This window comes from Lagenorhynchus albirostris, chromosome 6, assembly GCF_949774975.1.
Source record: "Lagenorhynchus albirostris chromosome 6, mLagAlb1.1, whole genome shotgun sequence".
In the NCBI taxonomy this organism is placed as follows: domain Eukaryota; kingdom Metazoa; phylum Chordata; class Mammalia; order Artiodactyla; family Delphinidae; genus Lagenorhynchus; species Lagenorhynchus albirostris.
In genome coordinates, this window is record NC_083100.1 from 109,353,012 (window position 1) to 109,373,757 (window position 20,746).

The 20,746-nt window shown below is 47.2% G+C and overlaps 1 protein-coding gene across 1 annotated transcript in view; it reads right to left on the bottom strand.

The window, feature by feature from the left end:
• CLASP1 (cytoplasmic linker associated protein 1) overlaps positions 1–20,746 on the bottom strand; it is a 269,026-nt gene that overhangs the window by 118,830 nt on the left and 129,450 nt on the right. Inside the window, exon 10 of the mRNA XM_060153037.1 lies at positions 1,761–1,913. Coding sequence (XP_060009020.1) covers positions 1,761–1,913 — 153 coding nt within the window. The remainder of the gene's footprint in view (positions 1–1,760; positions 1,914–20,746) is intronic.

Consider the following 20,746-nt stretch of genomic DNA (forward strand, 5'->3'; position numbering starts at 1 on the left):
AATGAAGAGTAACCCCCGCTTGCCGCAACTAGAGAAAGCCCGTGCGCAGCAACGAAGACCCAACGCAGACAAAAATTAATTTTTTTTAAAAAAAAAGTACTGATACATGCTCCAACAGAGATGAACCTCAAAAACATTATGCCAAGGGAAAGGAGCCAGACACAGGAGACTGCATATTGGATGCCTCCATTTCTATGAAATTTCTAGATAGCTAAATGCCTAAAGACAAAACATGGGCTGGGGAAGGAAGGAACGGGGAGGAACTGTTTAAAGGGGATAGGGTCTTCTTTTGAGGGATGAAACTGTGTTGCAACCAGGCAGAGGTGGTGGTTGCTCAACACTGTGAAGATAATAAATGCCACTGAATTGTTACCTTTAAAATGGTTGATTTCATGTTGTATGAATTTAAGCTCTTTAACAACAACAAAAAAAAATTTTAAGGAACCAAAAAGTAAAGGATTAGAAAGAACTAGGAAGAGCAACACAAACGTAAGAAACGAGCCCAGCTCTTCCCTCTGCCGCCAGCACGGCTCCCGCTGTGCAGAGACGCTGTGCAGAGGCTACGTGGGCGCTGAGCCGCTGAGTCAGGACATGCCGCCCGGGGCTGCTGCAGAGAGCAAGAAAGGCCAGCAGGAGGAGGTGGCGTCCTAACGCGGGTCCTCACTTCGGCGTTACCTCAGCTCAGCTGGCTGAGCCACGAGCCCACTGCTGACAGTAAGCGCGGTTCTAAGAGCAGCAGCTATGTGAGTTTTTTGGAGGTAAAAAATTTACACAACTATAGTAAATCAACTATACTTCAATAGCATTTTTTTAAAGTAGGTAATTTGCATGTAAATTTAAAATGTGACAGCCAAATGAAACCTGTCTATAACAAGGACTCAAAACTGCCTAAATTGGGGGATGGGATAGCAGGGGGATTAGGGAAGAAATCCTTATAAATCAATGTTCAAAGCCTCAGGGAGCTAATCCTTACCATTCACTAATTCGGCATCCCTACAGCAACAAAATACATTTTAAAGACATAAGGTACAATCTGACTTCTGGACGGTCTCAGTCTTTTCTTTTTTTTAAATTTTATTTATTTATTTTTGGCTGTGTTGGGTCTTTGCTGCTGCGCGCTGGCTTTCTCTAGTTGCGGTGAGCAGGGGCTACTCTTTGTTACGGTGCACGGGCCTCTCATGGCGGTGGCTTCTCTTGTTGCGGAGCACGGGCTCTAGGCGTGCGGGCTCAGTAGTTGTGGCTCGTGGGCTTCAGCAGTTATGGTTCGTGGACTCTAGAGCGCAGGCTCAGCAGTTGTGGCGCTCGGGCTTAGCTGCTCCGTGCCATGTGGGATCTTCCCGGACCAGGGCTCGAACCCGTGTCCCCTGCACTGGCAGGCGGATTCTTAACCACTGCGCCACCAGGGAAGCCCGGACAGTCTCGTCTTGATACACAGCAACTGGCTGAAAGGCCCCCTGGTAGTGTCAGGCATGGCTGGAGCCCGAGGCCATCAGGGTACCACGCGCTCTACTCTGTATTGGGTTCACGCGCCCAGAGGCTCTGCCTCAGCAAATGTGGCAACACAGCAGCTCAGACTTACAGCCTATCAGCTTATCAGCATCCACAGCAGAGAACTAATTTAATTCAAGAAGAGCCAGTGGAAGTGTACTGCCAACAGGATTACTTCACCTCTTAAGGACGCACAAGGCAAGTATCACGCACGTCTGGTTTTAAACGTCGGCAGAGCTGACCCCGCGGTACCACACTGGGCTCGGTCCTACCTGAAGACTTGGATCCAAGAGTGGATGAGCCGAGCCTGCGGGTAGTCCCCATTCCAACGTTTCTGCGGGAGCTTGCTGGAGCTTTGGATGACGTAGAGCTGGCAGAAGAAGGCCTATTACCATCCACAGAATCCTCATCATCAAAATTTTTATCTGAAGAATAAGCACAGACATCGTTTTTTGTTTTCATTTTTAAGTACTTTTTCACCTGAACTGAAAACAGCAACTAGTCTTAGAGATGAATGGCTTGCCAACTCTTTTGGAACCTGAGGTGCCCATCCAGGTCTAGAAAAAAGCCTTAGTTGAGTCCAGAATGCAGCTACAAACATCCTGTTTGCTTTCACACATCTGGAATGCTCTCCACCCCAATTCTGGAAAACCATAAAGAAGAAAATAACCTCTCATAAAACTACCACCTAGGAGCATACTTTAACAATCTGACATATTTATGACCATTCTCTCATGCATTTTTTAAATAGTTAACATTAAATATATTTCATTTTTGGATACTGTGTATTTCAAATACGTCCATTTTACCACATGATGAAACATTCTTCATAAACACCATTTTCACGGTTCCATGGTACTTTGCAACTGGAAAATGGCACAAATGAAAAATACTTTCATTGTTAGACATTTAGGGTGATTCTAATAACTTACCATTAGAAATAATATTGCAACAGATACCTTTCTACTTGCATCTTTGTTTGAACTTCTAATAATTTTAAGGAAAAAAGAATTCCTGGAAGAAGGATTACTGGGTCAAAGAGTATAATAAAGTTTTTGATGGGTACAGCCAACCTTATTTTCAGAAACCTCATATAAATACATACTTTTCCTGGAAATTCAAAGAAGGGCCTATCTTGCCACACCCTTGCCAATGCTGAATATAAAAAAAAAAAAAAAGGCAAGCCTTTTCTTTACTGTTGCATTCCTCTCATAGTGAAGTTGAGCATTTTTTCATAAGTTCATTAACTTCTAAATGTTCTAAACAGCAGGAAATCCAACCAATATTCCTCAAGTTGCATTCAAAATTTAAAAAAAGAAAACCATCTTTGGGCTTATAAAAATGAACATACTTATGAACAGCATTCTGATGGCACAAAAATTAAAGCTCTCACGATACAGAGCACGTGTGGGTCATTCAGGGGGCTAAACAAAGAACTTAGGAGTCATTAAAAACAAAAAAAGAAAACTGACGTCCATAGCCGGCAATATTCATGATTTCTGAAAACGGGCATTAGATTTTTACCAGAAAGTCTGAAGTAAATAATTGCTGACCAAAAAACAGATACAAATAAGCTGTTTTTCTTGCTCTAGTTGCTTCTCAGCTGAACTATCAACAGCCAAGTCTTGTGTCTACTCAGGACCCTAACGTTCCTTACACCTCACCAACAATCCCCTTCAAATCACAGGGCTTCTTTTATTCAACAGTCAGGGAGGGAGGAACCACATCCTCACAAATGCAGATCCCTGTGCAAACAGCTCCCCTCAACACGCCTTTACATTCCCCATCGCCTGGGCAAGCTGTGCTGTAATCCATACAGCAAGGTCTTGCTGATTCAGGCGTCCAGTGGTCTATTAGCACAGACTTCCCACGTGGATTCAGAAGTGATTCTTACACTGCAGAGCACACTGACAAGGCCGCTGCAAGAGTAAAACTTGGTCTGAAGTACAGGACGAGGTCACCCACTGGGCACTGACAGGAGCCCCGAGAGCATGTGGACCGCTGTCGTGACACGGCCACGCTGCGGGGCTGTGTCATTACTCCACTGAGAACAGTGACAGCCCCGGGCTGTGGGGAAGGTTAATAGTGAGTGGGGGACACGGCCACGGCTATGCTTCACTCAAAAACGCGTATAAATTGTGTTTAGCTTTGTCTTTCTAACACAGGCAGGCATGCCATGTAGAAATGCGTTGTTATTGAGAATTATTTTCAATGGGCCGATTTCACTGGAATTCCTGGAATTTCCACTTGCAGCGATGATGCATTAGCAAGGACCTAACCTCTTAAGAGAAACCAGACAGAATATGTAAAACAACTACTTTCAGACAGGACGACAGGCAGTGCAGAGCTGAGATGCCTCAGAGAAGGGAAACAAACAAGGTGAGCTCTACAATCACCCCAAGTTCCTGCCTGGAGACAATTCCCAGGCCACCCAGCCAGGGAGCCTGACAGCCTTGCTAAGTGGAGAAAATGAAGACCAGACTCCAGGGGGGCCAGGTAGCTGGGAGAGGCAGGGCCGAGGGCTGGAAAAGAGAGAGCCACACTGAAAGAGAGCTCCAGGCATGCCTTAAGCTCTGGGCCACGCCGTGTGAGTGAGATGCCCTAAGGGAGGGCAAAAAATGGCCAGGAGACTGTAAACTGAACAACCCCCAAAGTCCACACAAAGTAGGAAGATGCTCGAGCACCAGAGCTGGGGTGCTCTCGGTGACTCACTGGAGGCATTCAGTAGAGACCCCAGAGAGAGCAAGCCTAGTAGTGGGGCCAGGTCTCAAGGACAGTAGACAGATCTGCAAGTAACTCAACTGCTTTGCCAAACAAAGCATGACATTCTTTAAAGGACTACGACAAAACGCAGACGCTCAACAACGTAACAGTCACAACACACAACATCTAAGCAAAACTTCATAAACAGATGAGAAGCAGGGAAATGTGGCTCATAATCAGGAGAGAAAAACGTCAAAAAATAGGGACCCACTAGGAAATGACAGAGATGATGGAACCTGCAGACAGGAACATTAAAACTGCTACACCTGTGGTCAAGGAGTAAAGGAACTCACAGACATAATGAGCGAAAAGGAAGGTGTTTTAAAAGGACCAAATGGAACTTCTAGAAATTAAAAAAACACAGTAGCTGAAATGAAAATATCGTTGAAATGGGATTCAAAGCAGATTAGACACTGCAAAAGAAGGGGAAAATGAGAGAATTTAAACACACAGCAATAAAATTTAACCCAAATTAAGCATAGAGACAAAAAAAAGAAAAGCCTGAAGAAGAAAAGAAATAAGAGGAATAGTCTCAGAGATCTGTAGGATGATACCCAGCAGTCTGACACACGTGAAATTGCACTGCCAGCAGAAGCCAGAGGGAAAAAGACACATTAGATACTGAGGAACAAAATGACAACAGCTTTCATCAGAAACCACGTGTGCCAAAAGACAGCGGAATGAAACTGGTGAAAGGAGTATTAACCTAGAATTCTACGTCCAGCAAAAGTATCTTCTAAGGACAGAGGCTGAATTAAAACTTATTCAGACAAACAAAACCAGAATTTATCACCAGCAGACCAGCGCTCCAGGGAATGCTGAAGATCTTCAGGCAAAAGGAAAATGGTAACAAATGGAAACTTGGAATTACATTAAGAAATGAAGATCACTGGTGATAGTAAATATGTGGATAAATATAAGACTTTCTTCTCGTATTTTAACTACTGTAAAAGATAACTGATTATTTAAGGCAGAAATAAAATACTCAACATTTGGTCCCCATTCTTTTTATATTCTCATGTTACAGGAGGATAACCTCACGGCCAGAGAAAGCATCTATGTCGGCATGTGGCTATCCAGGCGGTTAGGATATATGTTGCTGTAAGGGACGCCACACAGAAAACTGGGCAAGTATGAAGAGAATGGAAGCGGTTCAGATTCGTCCTCAAAGAGCTTGTAGTTTTAAAAGTTAATCACAACTTGTCCACGTTCACTGCAGATGTCACATTACGTCCGCTGCACCGAGGACGCAGCTGCTTCATCACCAGTGTCGGCGTGGAAACGGCCCCCAAGGAAGGGAAGGGGGAAAGGCAGCCAGTGGGAGGTTTTTTAAAACTGAGCTCCAACAGTCCCGACTCAGCCTCTTTACTTCCCCTTTGGAAACAAATCTAACGGGCTTACTTATTGAATTTTCTAAACAGATTAGAAGCAACTAAATAGAGAAATAGCGAGAAAGGGGGATGGAACACAGGAGTTAAGCACAGTGATGTGAATGAAAAGTGACAGTTGAAAGCCCGACAGCTAAACAGAAACTATAAAAAGCAAACACGCACATAGAAAACACCCCGAACTCACAAGGCTTAGAACCCAGTGCAGGGGTCAAATCACCTGTCCCAACCTAAAAGCGCAGTACCGCGTGCCCATCACCACGACGCTGCACCAGCAAGATTACATGATTGTTCATGGGATCCATGTGCTAACAGAGAAAGTAATTCACCTTTTCTATCTGAGTTAGAAATTCAGGGGAACAGGAACGAGGGTGTAGTCATTTACCAGGTTACATTTGCCCAGAGAGGTGTCTGGAGGATAAAGGTCAATTGAACCTATTATTTGAAAACTAACACACCGTCTAAAAATAAGTTTGCCCTCTGGTTCCCAGCTTTTGGGACACCCAGAAATTAAAATCAAATCCAAAAGGGGGTTAGGCTCTCAGAAAGGTACCCAGTTTCAGTTAACTGGGGTTAAATTTCTCTTATGTAGAAGGTGCCGTTCCCGACCCGGACAAATGAGCTGTGTTTGCCACCGCACTCGGTCACAGAGGAGACACACTCGGGATCCAGTCCAGGGTGAGGGGTCTCGTGGTCTCTGGGTCTAATATGTTTCAGTATCTTTCAACTAAATCAATCCATACTGAACTCTACGAGTCACTTAAATTCCCATTTTCTTTAGGCTTTTCAGCTAAGCAGACATCTGTTAGAATACAGCCTCTTTTTCTAGAGCTTTAACTAAGGCAAACACATGTGTGAGAATGAATATTTTTAGCTATGCAAGCTTTTGCTATTACATCAACTTAAAACTTTTCACACATTAAGAAAACATCTGTTACACAGAAAACGTTCTTAGAGAAGGATCGGTTCTCCCTGAGCCCAAAGAAATAATTAATTCTATCTCCTGGCACCACTGCAAAGACTGTCATTCTGAGGGTCACTTCTCCCATGTGACAGCCTGGGGTAGAAACCTGGCATAAGCTCATTGGCGCCTTCGGTTCCTTTAATCTCTTAAAAATCACCCCAGTTCCATTCCCCCTTTTACAGCATTGGGACAAGACATTTAAAAATAACGCGTGAAACTTCTACAGTGTGACGCTAATTTTCATCCAACTCTCAATCACCCCACTCCTGGTAACCCAATTAGCAGGCAGTTATCGTGAAGTGAAAAACAGCAGTAAAACAGCATGCCCCAAAGAACTGTTGATACAATAGAGATTTTAAAACACAGAAGAGAACCTTTTGAAAAAATTAAAAGTCCAGAGAGCACACACAGTCATTCGTGGACTTAGCAGCAAACCAGCCTAGTTCTCAAGGCTGAGTAAGTCTGTGAACTTGTGCTGAAGTCCTCAACTGTGGTCCAGATGCTGGACAGAGGCTGGCGAGCGGCCAGGGCCGGCACAGGCCGGGGCAGAAGCAGTCCCTCCATCGGCCTGAACTGACCCACATTCTGAACCCCCTAAGGAAGGGCCGGCAGAGCCCCGGCAGCCTCAGGACTGAGCTGTAACCAGGCTGGATCGGGGGTGATACAAAGCAACAAGCCACACACAGACTCTAGGTCAAAAGTCACCACACAGACCATAGCACGGCACTGTGACTCGAGGTTCAGGTCCAGGAGTGGCAGAAAAACATATCAGTCTAAAGACTGACTTCAAGTTTGGTGTTTAGAACTTGGAATTACAAGTTTTGGATCATATTGTCCGTTTAGAAAATGTATACACTCATCTATGAGGACGAACAAAATGTCACAGAAACTAAGAGGAGGTGTCTGTCCCGTTGTCCATCTGCCAGGGAGGCCGGAACCTAAACCTCCAAGCTTTTCCTCTTTTTTCCCCTGAGGCAGGCTGTGACCCACGCAGGTCCAACGGGGAGAAAGTTCCTCGTTCGTTCTCTTTATAAAGACAACTAACTCCCTGTGTCAGGGTCACTTTGTGGAAGCTGATACCCCAACAGGCTTTCAGCTTCGCCCACTCCCTGTTACTGAAATTCTCCTCCAAGGGAATGAGAAATGTGGCAGCCTGGTAACTGGAGCATAATTAGCAATCCCAAGACAAGGCTGCACGGAGACACGATAATAAGCCCAAAGGCAGGCTGCTTTCCGTAAATATCCCCGAATATCTTGTCTTGATCTGTCACAGCTCTAAGCCATGGCTGACGGCCCCATACACCAAACACACTCCTGTGTAATCCTGAACACACCATCCTCTGCGAGCCTCCCCGGCTCTGTCCTGCTCTGGGCTGCACAGCCATACACGTCTTGCCTTTTACTCCGACTCCCCCTGTGATGAGCTGTGTGCAGATCTGTTCTGTCTCTCTGTCCCTGGAGCAGACACATTCTTCTGGAATCCCTAACACCTACCACAGAGCCTGGGCCAACACACAGTAGGGCAATCAGATACTTAACTCTGGCAGTCCGCAGGAAAGAAGTCAAAACTTGTGAATGGATGCAAACCATTCTTCACGTATCTTTTTCAGAAGCTTTTACTGCTTTTAAAAATGTATAAGGCTTCATTAGATAATATAGTCAAACGAAGTCTGACAATATCTGAGGGAAAATGAAGAAAGTAAGGTAAATACAATCCTAAATGTTTTTTTAACCTTCCTGATGTCCTACCAGTCAGAAATCTTTATTCCTTTTTTCTGATAAAACATATATACCTATTTAAAAATTACAAGTCAAAGCCCTCTTATATCAATCATAACCCCCCAAAATTAAACTGTTCACAACGATATATATGCATTTCCAGACTTCAATGCATGCATAAACCTACCATTATGCACACACATATGCAACAAAAACTGTTTTGCCCACTACCGATATTTAGTAGATATTTTTTCTGTATCTGTCTAATCCATTTTGAAGACTACTATCACCCTGCTCACATATGTAACATTTGATCAATCGCTTATAGACAGCTCGATTATTTCAAATCTTTCACCCTCATAACACCACTGCAGTCATGTGTCTAAAAGCAGCGACAGTGAATGCACACCTGGGTCTGCACACACCTGCGTGCCAGGCCGTGTTTGGGGCTGTGCCTGTTCTCATCAAATGCGCCCGACCACCCTAAGAGGGAAGCACTATCATGACTCCACGTTAAAGGCGGAAAATCTTAACGCAGCCAGGTACAAGTGCCTAGAGTCACACAGTTAATAACTAAGAGGGGGTGGAGCCAGGGTTCAAGTCTATGTGCATCTGACTCAAGATGCTAGGATCCGAGTTGTGATAACAAACGACCACCACACAAAAAGAGCAATTCATGTAAACCGGCCACTGTGTGCTACGCACGGCGCTCAGTACTTTCTGTGCGTTATTTAATTCTTACAACACGCCTTTGCTTACTTAAGAAAAGTACTTAATTAAGATAATTTCTTAAACATGGAATCATCAGTGACTCTTATGGCTGCAGACATAGAAATCCTCAACAAAGTATCAGCAAACCAAAGTTAGCAACATATAAAAAACTATCACCATGGCCAAGCAGGATTTATCCCAAGAATGGAATGTTGGTTTAATATATAAAACTTAATTTAATCATCATATTAATAAACTAAAAGACAAAAACACATGCTCAGTAGACACAATAAAAGTATTTGACAATACTGGGGCGGGGGGCGGGGGGGGAAGAAGCCTTTCATGCTAAAAACACCACAAACAGGGACTAGAAGGGAACTCCCTCAACCTGATGAAGACTAGCTACAAAACACAAAAAACACACTGTTAACATCTTATTTAATGGTGACAGACTAGATGTTTTCCCCCTAAGATGAGGAAAAAGACAAGAAGCCTACTCTCACCACTTCTATTCAACACTGTACTAGAGGTTCTAGCCAGGACAATTAGCAAATAGGAAGAACTAAAATTATCTCTATTCACAGATGACACAATCTTGTATATAGAAAGTTCTAAGGAATTCACTAAAAAAACTATCAGCACTAATAAATGAGTTCAGAAAGGTCGCAGAATATTAAACCAAAATAGAAAAATCCATTGTATTTTTATACATCAGCAATGAACAATCCAAAAATGAAATTAAGAAAGCAATTAACAAGAACATCAAGGAAAAAAAAATACTTAGGAGTAACTTTAACACAAGTTACGTTACAGCATGTTTGCTGAAAACTGCATAACATTATTGAGAGAAATTAAAGACGTAATAAATGGAAAGACAGCTCATGTTCATGGATCAGAAGACTTATGAAAAGTTACTTTGCTCATTATCCAAACTGTATTTCTCATCCATTTGTCCTCACCAGCTTTGACTTTTAACCAAAGTTGGATGGTGCCTAGAGAGGCATGAAGGTGCAAACCACACCGTGTGCAGCAGGTGGCTGGGTAAAAGGCTGTTTCTCTACAAAGTTCCTACACTCCTCTCCGTCAAAATATGGGGAGTGGGGTAAGTGTACCCCCCCAAATCCAGTCAGTATGGACCAGCAGTGAAACCAAGAAGGACCCTGAGGGGCTTCTGGGCATGAAAGCCTTTTTGTCGCCCGTTTCTTGTAGGCAAGACTCCAGCCTCCATGACCTTCCCTGAGTTCCAAAGGGCGGATTAGAACAGCAACCCCATCCTTGAACTACTGCTAAACAACTCCTCATCAAATTCTCCCAGCTTGGGACACACGGTTTTGAGGGCAGGTGCCCACGGTGTCCCCCTCTGCCTGGCAAAGCAATAAAGCTATTCTTTTCTGCTTCACCCAGAACTCTGTCGCTGGGATTGGATTCGGCACCGGTGCACAGAGAAGCTGAGCTTTCGGCATCAGTACTAACTAGGACCAGTCCTGCTTAACAGTGCTCAGTGACGAACACCCTTCAATATCCATATTCTGAAACAAAACTTCCTCTGCCCTGTGTACAAAATTAAGAAATGCTTTTTAAGCAGTTCAGAGCACAAGGCGCAGAAAAACTTTAACCTGGCGGGAAACACTGGCACATTTCACAGAACAAAACCGGACACGGCGCGACGGGAGTGACGAGGGTGCTGAGAGTGTGTTACGGCTGCAGTCACCACTGTCCATCACAGAAAAGCAGAGCTGAAGCACGGGCAAGCTCAACGCCGAGGATGAGTTTCCACCCCCTCGGCCGTGCGCATGTCCACCCGACGCCTGCAGAGCAGATGAGCCAGCAGAGAGGGTGGGGGCCAAGATGGGACGACAAGAGGAAATTCAGTTCAGGCTTACTCATCCCCTAAGAAGGGAGCGAAAAGGGGAAGCAACTGGGGCAGACACGATCAGAAGCTGGAGAGGGACAGGAGAGGTGAGGGGACCCAGAGCAAAGGTGTGCCGACACCGGCACCGCCAGGGACAACTGATGAGCCCTCCCCGCTCAGGTCAGGGCGCGCTTCTTCCTCGGCGTCGGATGGAGAACTTGCTGGCCGCTGCTCTACAGCTACCAGCTCAGGAGAGACGCGGCAGAGCCCGCGGCCGGCCTCGTAGGGGAGGAACGCACAGCAGGCGCTGGGCAGTGAGCCTGTCCCCCCGCAGGGCCACGGGCCACCGGCCACCGGCCTACACCTCCATCAAGACCAACCTCGAAGCTGAAAATGGGGTTTAAAAACGGAGTCCGCCTTCTGCCTATGCAACGTGTATCTCTCTAAATAAACCTGCTTCCACTTTATTTAATTAATTAAAGTAAAATAAAAAGAAGTTTAATAGAATGAAAATTGGCTCCTGTTTCCCTGTCTGTGAAAAAAGGGTGATACTGCCCACCAACAGGGATCATCTGAAGGCAGCCCTCCTCCACTGCCAGCTCCGACAGACCTGGGGGACGCCCCCCTGTAACCACAGTCCTGCCTCGGGGCTGGGCGGGACCCAGAGGCTCTGCCCCACCTGCCACCTAAGTCACGGCAGAGCCTGTCTTTCTGCAGGATTGGGGCCAGGTGGAGGGCAGCCTAGCACTGCTGCAGCCCAAAGAAGGGCGGCCCCAGCCTAAGAGGGAAGCGGGAAGCCAGCAGAAGGCGGCAGAGCAGAGGTCGGGGTAGAGCGGAGGCCAACGCTGCGTCTGTGTGCCTGGGGACGAAACAAGACCCCTCGGTTACCCGAGCCAATTAATCCCCCTTTCTACTTATATACCTGGAGTGGAGGTGTACCATTTATAATCAAGGGGCTCTCTGTACCACTTGAAGGGGGTGTCACACAGATTAGAAAGAATATACGCAAAGGTAGGAAAACTCCAACTGCTCAACAAAGAGCAGCTGTTACACTCTGTCACTGTGTGATGCCCTGAGTACAAAAAAGCAACCTTTCAAAAATATGTGGATTGGGCTTCCCTGGTGGCGCAGTGGTTGAGAGTCCACCTGCCAATGCAGGGGACACGGGTTCGTGCCCCGGTCCGGGAGGATCCCACATGCCGCGGAGCGGCCAGGCCCGTGAGCCATGGCCTCTGAGCCTGCGCGTCCGGAGCCTGTGCTCCGCAACGGGAGAGGCCACGACAGTGAGAGGCCCGCGTACCGCCAAAAAAAAAAAAAAATGTGGATGGAGCTGAAGAATTAGGAATAGAATTCTTTTTTCTTTAGTTGAAGAACAGTTGATCTACAATGTTGAGTTAATTTCTCCTGTACAGCAAAGTGATTCAGTTATACATATACATTCTTCTTTTTAAATATTCTACCCCATTGTGGTTTTATCACAGGATACTGAATATAGTTCCCAGTGCTACACAGTAGGATCTTGTTGGTTTTTTGTCTTTTTATAAATTTATTTATTTATTTATTTTTGGCTGCATTGGGTCTTCGTTGTGGTGCAGGGGCTTCTCATTGTGGTGGCTTCTCTTGTTACAGAGCACAGGCTCTAGGTGCACGGGCTTCAGTAGTTGTCACACACGGGCTCAGTAGTCGTGGCTCGTGGGCTCTAAAGTGCAGGCTCAGTAGTTGTGGCACAGGGGCTCAGTAGTTGTGGCTCGTGGGCTCTAGAGCGCAGGCTCAGTACATGGCGCACGAGCTTAGTTGCTCCGTGGCATGTGGGATCTTCCCGGACCAGGGCTTGAACCCGTGTCCCCTGCATTGGCAGGTGGATTCTTAACCACTGCGCCACCAGGGAAGTCCAGACCTTGTTGTTTATCCATCCTATATATAACAGTTTGCATCTGCTAATCCCAAACTTCCAACCCATCCCTCCCCCACCTCCCTCCCCATTGGCAACCACCAGTCTGTTCTCTATGTCTGTGGGTCCGGTCCTGTTTCATAGAAAAGTTCATTTGTGTCATATTTTAGAGGAACAGAATTCTTTTAATGCTCTTATAAAAGGCATAGAACTAATTCAGGTTATACAGTAAAAGAAACGTAGGGACATTTTTGAGAAACAGAAGAATGCCTCAAACTCCCTTCTGCAGAGCTGGTTCCAAAATGGAAGGAAGGATCCACCTGCCCCCTTGTCAAGAAGCCTTGGGATGGTCTCCATGACAATTTTCTCAGGGTCACAGGAAAGAAATGTGTCATTTATAAGGTAAAGGAAAAAAACTAAATTAGGAATCTGCTTCCACCAAGCGGCACCAACTTTTAAATTCTCTCTAAACCCTCCACGGCCTGCCTGTGACTTGGAAGTTCAAGTCCAAGGCACAGGGTCACCTGAAAGGTGATGTCGTCTCAGAATACCCACTTTGTTGCCTCTGTAACAAAACTGGATGGATGCCCAGAGGCAGTGGACTTGTCCCCTTGGGGGCGGGAGCGGGGGTTACTGGAGAGGACACCTCCTCAGAGTACTAAGAGCACACCACGTGGAGCTTCCCTCCTTCGTCTCTTCTGCATTCATTTACCAAGGACACCTCTGTGCCCAGTACTCTGCTGGGAGGTGGGATGCAGACAGGAAGGCGTGGCTCTCATCCTGGAGTTCACGGTCCAGAGTGGGAAACAGACACACACAACCCGCAGCAGTTATGACTCAGTGTGACGCTTTGCTCAAGGCACGCACAGGATATGCCAAGTGGGTACAGAAGAGGGGCACACAGAACAGGGCTGAATCAGCCAGAAAGGATTCCCTGTGCACCACCACCCCCGCCCCGACCCTCTGATGTGACTCACTCCATCACTTGTGTCCGATACCGGAGGACTTCATGTGAACTGGGACCATGAAATGCTTTAAATGGGTGCACAGCCTACACGCTTCAGGAACACAGTAGACCATCACGCTGAGTGAACACACGGTGAGAGAGCACACATTCCAAAGACACCTCCCGGACAGACGGAGGAGGGGCAAGGGAAAGGGGACAAACTAGCCAGCGGCCCTCTGCACACAGACGGGTCCAGGAGCCCCACCGTTCTGGGACTATCCCCATCTTGGGCGCCGGGGAGCAGAGGACACAGTCGCCAAGTCGTGCCCAGCGGTTTGAGTTACTAAAGTTGGCATCTCCTGACCAGTGTGAAGGCCCAACTAAAACTAACCCTGTTAATACGATGCCTTCCCCAAAGAAAAGAACCCACAGTGACACAGCAATCATCAGGTACAGAAGATCAACCTTGAAGAAGAGTATCTCCCAACACACCTCAGAAAGATTATAAACTCATCCTTGGAACCAACCAAAAGGGAGGGACGCAAAGAGATGGCTACTTTATTATCCTGAGTATCTCAGGGGGTGAAGTAGGGAAGACGGGGATGGACCAGTCTTCCTGCCGGAAGAGCTGGCCACGGAGCTCGGGGAAGACTTGAACTGTCCCCGTATTAACATGGTCTGGTGAGCAACCACGAACTCCCGGCCAGATGGAAAATGTGGCTTTCCATTCTGCCAAGAATCGCCGTTCCTAGACATAGGTGTGTTAGTGCCTTAAAATCTGGACAGGTCCAGGGCGAGAGAAATGCAGGAGGAGCCTGCCCCAGGGGTGCCTCTTCCTCTCACGCTCCTCCTGTCCACGAGGGTCACAGAGCGGGGACCTGGGACCGTCCTCCACGAGCCACCCAACCCCAGGTCACTCGGCCAGAGAAGGAGAGGGCACAGGAGGCTTAAATCAGCAGTCATTTGTGTGATTCTCTCTCTCTTCCAGATGCCACAGGTGCTCTGGGGCAGAAGACAGTTCCTCACACAACTTGGAATCCCTCCTGCTTCAGCCCCTGCACAGAGCCCCGTAGAAAGTTTAAGTCAGTTCACTACTGACTCTTGTATTCTCTGGCCATGAATGTTTAGCTACCTTCAGGCTTCTCTCCTAGGAAACAAGATTATCAAAGGGATTACCAAGGGATTACACTAAATCCCATGAAACAGATCAGTCAAGCTCAGGACAGCTCAAAAAGAGATTCTAAGAAAGAATTAACCATTGTCATGAACAAAAATTCACAGTCTTGTGAATTTTAACAATCTGGCGATCCTTCCAAGTAAACATTCCTGAGTAACTGCAGCAAGAGTTTGGGTCTGTTTCATCTTCTCCAACTATTACTGGGCCGTGTTTCTCTAGTGCAATTTTCATTCACATCTGAACAATTCCAGTCTTACCATCTGAAAAGTTGAAAGTCACATTACAGTTGATGGTGTTCCATGGTGTTAAGAAGAATAGGGCCTTTGGATAACTGTAACACACACAGGCTAAAAACCAATTTGCTACCGCTAAGGCCTTAGTATCTTTTACTGAACTTACCCTCTTAGCTACTTGGGAGTTCACAATGCCACGATTATTTACATAATTACAAAGCAAACAGTAATAAAGCAAGAATAACTTGTTTGAAAATTTCAAAGTAGTTTGCTTTCTAAAATCCTTTTAATCTCGTCTGGGCCCATTAACGGTTAAGGGCACTCAGATTGGTTGCTGTTATTTGTCTAGAGAATCATCCAGACTGAGTCCCTGCCGGCTAAGGGCTTCTAAGACAGACATTCTGATGCCTGGCCAGGCCACCCAGCTGCAGGCTAAAAACAGGAAGCAAGCAAAGGAAAGCTCAGGGCAATATCAACACCACGGGAGGCTGTGAGCCTGTGTATTTTAAGGGGAGAAAGTACAAGTAAGTACAGTTATACTACATAAGGTGCAGGATATCCTCAGAGAGGCTTCTGGTAAATTGTAAGCCTACTGCTGAAATTACTTGTCTGATAACTGTCCTTCACACTGATCATGTGCTTATTTTCTGCTCCTAAGAATAGGGCACGTGAGCACACAGACCACGTGGCTGCCAGCGGGGCCAGCTCACCGTTACCCTGAGCCCCACAGCCCTCCCCAGCTCCCAAGCCAATTCCCATGTAACAGCTTCCCAGTTACGCCAAAGGAGACCGCCATGTGAGGGTGCTTATGAGAACAGACACCCTTGCTCCCCTCTGGCCGCCGGTCAAAAGTCAGCCTCGCAGGCACCTCTGGGCAGACGGGGGGACCCCATCACAGCCCCTCAGCCCGGCTCAAAAATGTGCTCTGATAGCAGATTGCCTTCCAGTAGCTAATGGGCTCCTCCCAGCAGTGGGAGGGAAGAAAGCAAAGAGACGAAAAAGGAACCTGGTGGGGAAGAGGGAAGAAAAACGGAGGAGAGGAAAGGAATGAGGAGAGAATGGCAGGAGAGAACAGACCCTCTTTCTGAAGTTCTAATGCATGAGCAAAGCGTTGCTCTCCTTGAAGAAATTCACAAAAGGACCGCAGGCTGGCGGCTGCCTGACTTTGACAACCATCTCCCTCCTTTGTCCCTCCTGTCCCATCCGGTGACTGCGGGAGGGACCTTCCGGACACTCTGCCAGGCCCTGGGAAGACAGGAAGAACAAAAGCGCAGGCTCCCCTCCCGCCCCGCAGGCAACCTGTGCTATAAAGAGAGAGAATACATTTGCAAACACACAAGTATGACAGATATGTTTGAATATACTTGCAAACACACAAGTATGACAGATAACCCGTGATAAGGGTGATGCAGCGGAAGACCAGAGCGTAGTGCAGCGGAGGAGGGAAAAGGCAGAGGGGGTCATGAGAGACATTTTGGACGGGGTGGCTTCCACCAAAGGTGGAAGCTCACCATCATCACAGGGGCGAGGATCACTCAGGCATCTCTGTCACGAGCAGAGAATTCAAGAGCAGGACGGGGAGAAAGGGTAGCGGCAAAGTTCCAATGTACCGTGAACAGCGAAGCAAAAAAGGGTAGAGAGCGTGCTCTCTGCAGGAAAGGGCCCTAGGGCACCACGGCCTCACGACCCTGAGGCTCCAGCCTCGTGGCCACCAGCACGTGCAGGCAGCTGTTAGGACCACCGCGACAGCCGCCCTAGCTGTGGGCGTCTGAACGCAGAGAGCCACACTCAAACCCGATTCTCGTTTCTGTCCAAAGAAACCCAAGTAAGCTAAAGACACCAAAAATGAACTTTAAGAGAGAAAAGAGGGCCTTTCAATTGTTTTCTTTTCCAATTTCATTTTTATAAAAATCAAATGTACACACTTACTCAGCCCTGAACCTGGCTATAAGAACCCACGAAGCCCATCCTAACTACTCCACTATTTTTCCTGCTTTGCTCAATCAGTTCTCCCAATTCCAAAGGTCAGCGATAGATCTGTTTTCAATGTCTGGGCATCCGGTGCACACAGATGGTACAGTCACATGTGCAGTCAGGTGATGGGCTGAGCCTAGAAGCAGCCTCTGTGCGCATGCCCACCAGAGAGGACGGCCAAGGAAAGCGTTCCGACCTCAGCACTACACGCTTTCGTGCTGGATAAAGATTCTGGCATTTCTAGCACGGGGGTAAACCAGTTAGTGTGCGGTTCCACTGAGAAAAGATAACAATAACTGGAGTTCAATCCTCCCCATGTGACTGTAACCTTGGGAGGTGGCATGGCGTGGCGTGGCGTGTGGTGAAAAGTACACAGGTTTCATAGAGCTCTTCTCCAGACTTTGACATCCCTGGCGTTGTTTTAGTTTAGACAAGTTACTGGACTCCTCTGAGCCTGTCCCTCATCTGCAGAATGACCATCATTCACATACCCGTTATCTGTGTACTCAGAAGGTCTTTAGGTGCCCACTCTGTGCCAGGCCCTTAACTGGATGCCAATAGTTCAGAGAAAAAAGTGCTTCCCACTCTCAGAGCTGACGGCCAGCAGCATGGGGAGGCTTCAGAGAGGAAATTCCTAGAGGTTACAGAGGCCCAGGGAAGGGACCCCGAGGCCTCCGCACCATGACGGTGGTGCCTGGAAGCTGAACAGATGCTGAGCTGGGTGACGAGGAGTGTGGACTCCAGTGGGGTCCATGTGTACCAAGTCCCTGGGCTGAAGAAACCCAGGCAGCGATCAGGACTGACCCCAGGGCTGATCAGGCTGGTAATTATCAATAATAATAACCCCAATCATCTGCATGGTAATAAGTTAGAGTAGGGCACTTAAACTGGTACTTAAAATTCTCACAAAAGTACTCTAGGGCTTCCCTGGTGGCGCAGTGGTTAAGAATCCACCTGCCAATGCAGGGGGCACGGGTTCGAGCCCTGGTCCGGGAAGATCCCACATGCCGCGAAGCAGGTAAGCCTGTGCACCACAATTACGGAAGCCCGCGTACCTAGAGCCTGCGCTCCCCAACAAGAGAAGCTACCGCAATGAGAAGCCCACGCACCGCAACAAGGAGCAGGCCTCGCTTACCGCAACTAGAGAAAGCCCACACGCAGCAACGAAGACCCAACACAGCCAAAAATAAATAAATAAATTTTTTAAGTGCTCCAAAATTACAGGAAGATATTTATTTATTTATCTATTTTTGTGTTACGTGGGCCTCTCACTGCTGTGGCCTCTCCCGTTGCGGAGCACAGGCTCCGGACACACAGGCTCAGTGGCCATGGCTCACGGGCCCAGCCGCTCCGCAGCACGTGGGATCTTCCCGGACGGGGGCACGAACTTGTGTCCCCTGCATCGGCAGGCGGACTCTCAACCACTGCGCCACCAGGGAAGCCCGAAGATATTTATTTCAAGTGAACATATTTGGACTTACATTTTTACTATTTCATGGAAAGGGGGGAGTTTTAAGCAACTTTAACTGCTGTGGACAAAATCTGCATATTGATGACTGAAAAGTAATCTAGGAATCAGCAACTAATCTTTCAAAACCTTGGGTAATCTCTGAATGGCACAGTAACAAAAATCACAATGGATCCTTTCCCTGATTTAATCTTCTTTTCTCCTTCTGACCACAGGACTTATTTTACCTTTGAACTTGGCCAAAAGGGTATTGTGCTTAATTAATGTCAGAAACCAAATCCCACAAATATCAGATCCACATTTTGCATTCGTCTGGAAATGTCATTTTAATTATCACTGTACCAACCCTGACCCAATTCTTCCTGACAACCACTACACAGGAGCAAAAGCAAGTCAGCCGGAAAAATCCAGAGGCAACTTTGGGAGAGGGTCCCTACCAGAATGTCTTCTCATATTAAAGGCACTGCACCAAGAGCTAGCTGCCTCTTGTGCAATAATCCTTCAAATCCTCCATCCCTGCTTTAAGGACTTCATTCTCAAGAACCCAAGGGAGGCAAATAATCACACCTCTACGTAAGAAGAGAGAAATAAGATGACAATATAACTGACAATAAAGAGCTACATTCTGATAAATCTTAGTCCTCTAATGCCAGCCCCATCTCTGCTCCAAGACACAAACCCAACGTGAATCAAAGCCACATACAAATAAAATTCTAAGTTCAAGTGTCCAAAACTACAATCATCTCCCCACACTCACTCTCCGAGTGCCCTGCTTCAGCTGGCCCCAGCACCACTCAGCCCGGCAGCCATCTCCCACCATGTCCCCCCCGCCCCCCTCCTCTCACTTCATCCTGAAGTGCAGCTGGTATGGCTCTCACCTCCAACCCCTCCCCTTGTTCACACTTATTCGACCACTGATGTGCATCAGTACAGACTCATCAACACTTACACTCTGGGTCATAATCCGGTGCTACCTTATTGATCAAACTCTCCTCGCTCTAGTCTGTGAGAACCTTTCAGCTGCTCCCTGTGACAGCTGACATACCCCCGTCACAGTTTTGATTTGTTTTGGTTTGGTTTGGCACGACCCTACTGTCCGGCGCTGCAAGACGCCCAGGCTCACTGTGTACGTTCCCTGCTCCAGGCCTCAAACCTGCCATCCCCACGGACCCTGGCAGTGGTAGAAACCAAGATCAGAGCACTAGTGGCAGCTTCTTTTTAAGAGACCTTATTCTGCATCTGATTCTGTACCTTGTTTCTCTTAAGGGAGCTTCCATATCTAAACAAAAAGCTCAACCACGTCATTTTCAAGTTAAATCCAACTTTCACCTCCCGTTAGACTGTGTCTCCACATCACACAGGTGCTACGTGCATCATCTCATTCACTCTCACAGCAGCTTGCCAACCTGAACACGAGGAACCGGGGCTGACGGACCAGCCGCCCGCCCAGGCCACAAACTGTCCACGCAGACACAGATGCACACTCCAACGGAGGGGATCCGAAGTCCACACGCTTACGAACCAGTCAGCTAGACCCAAACACCATGTACAGGAACGATGACACTTTTTGGATGATTTAACCCGTCTGCACCAAACTGAGAACTTGAAGGAAAAACTTGTAAATTTCTCATAGAGCTAAATTTCTGTCATTTAAAAGACCAGGATTTATTCTAAATTACCTCATTTGATTTTCTTTCTTTCTGTCTCTTTTTTTTTTTTTTTTTTTAACTGGTGTTAAAGTCCCTTGTTTTCTGAAATAAGAGATACGGTGGGGGTTTTTGGTTGTTGCTATGTTATATTTGGTGAAATTAAAGTTGGTCACCCTGGGACTTCCCTGGTGGCACAGGGGTTAAGAATCTGCCTGCCAATGCGGGGGACACAGGTTTGATCCCTGGTCCGGGAAGATCCCACATGCCGCAGAGCAACTAAGCCTGTGTGCCACAACTACTGAGCCTGCGCTCTAGAGCCCGCAAGCCACAACTATTGAGCCCGCGAGCCACAACTACTGAGCCTGCGCTCTTAGAGCCCGCGAGCCACAACTACTGAGCCTGCGCTCTAGAGCCCGCGAGCCACAACTACTGAGCGCGCGAGCCACAACTACTGAGCCTGTGAGCCACAACTGCTGGAGCCCACACACCTAGAGCCCGTGCTCCACAACAAGAGAAGCCACTG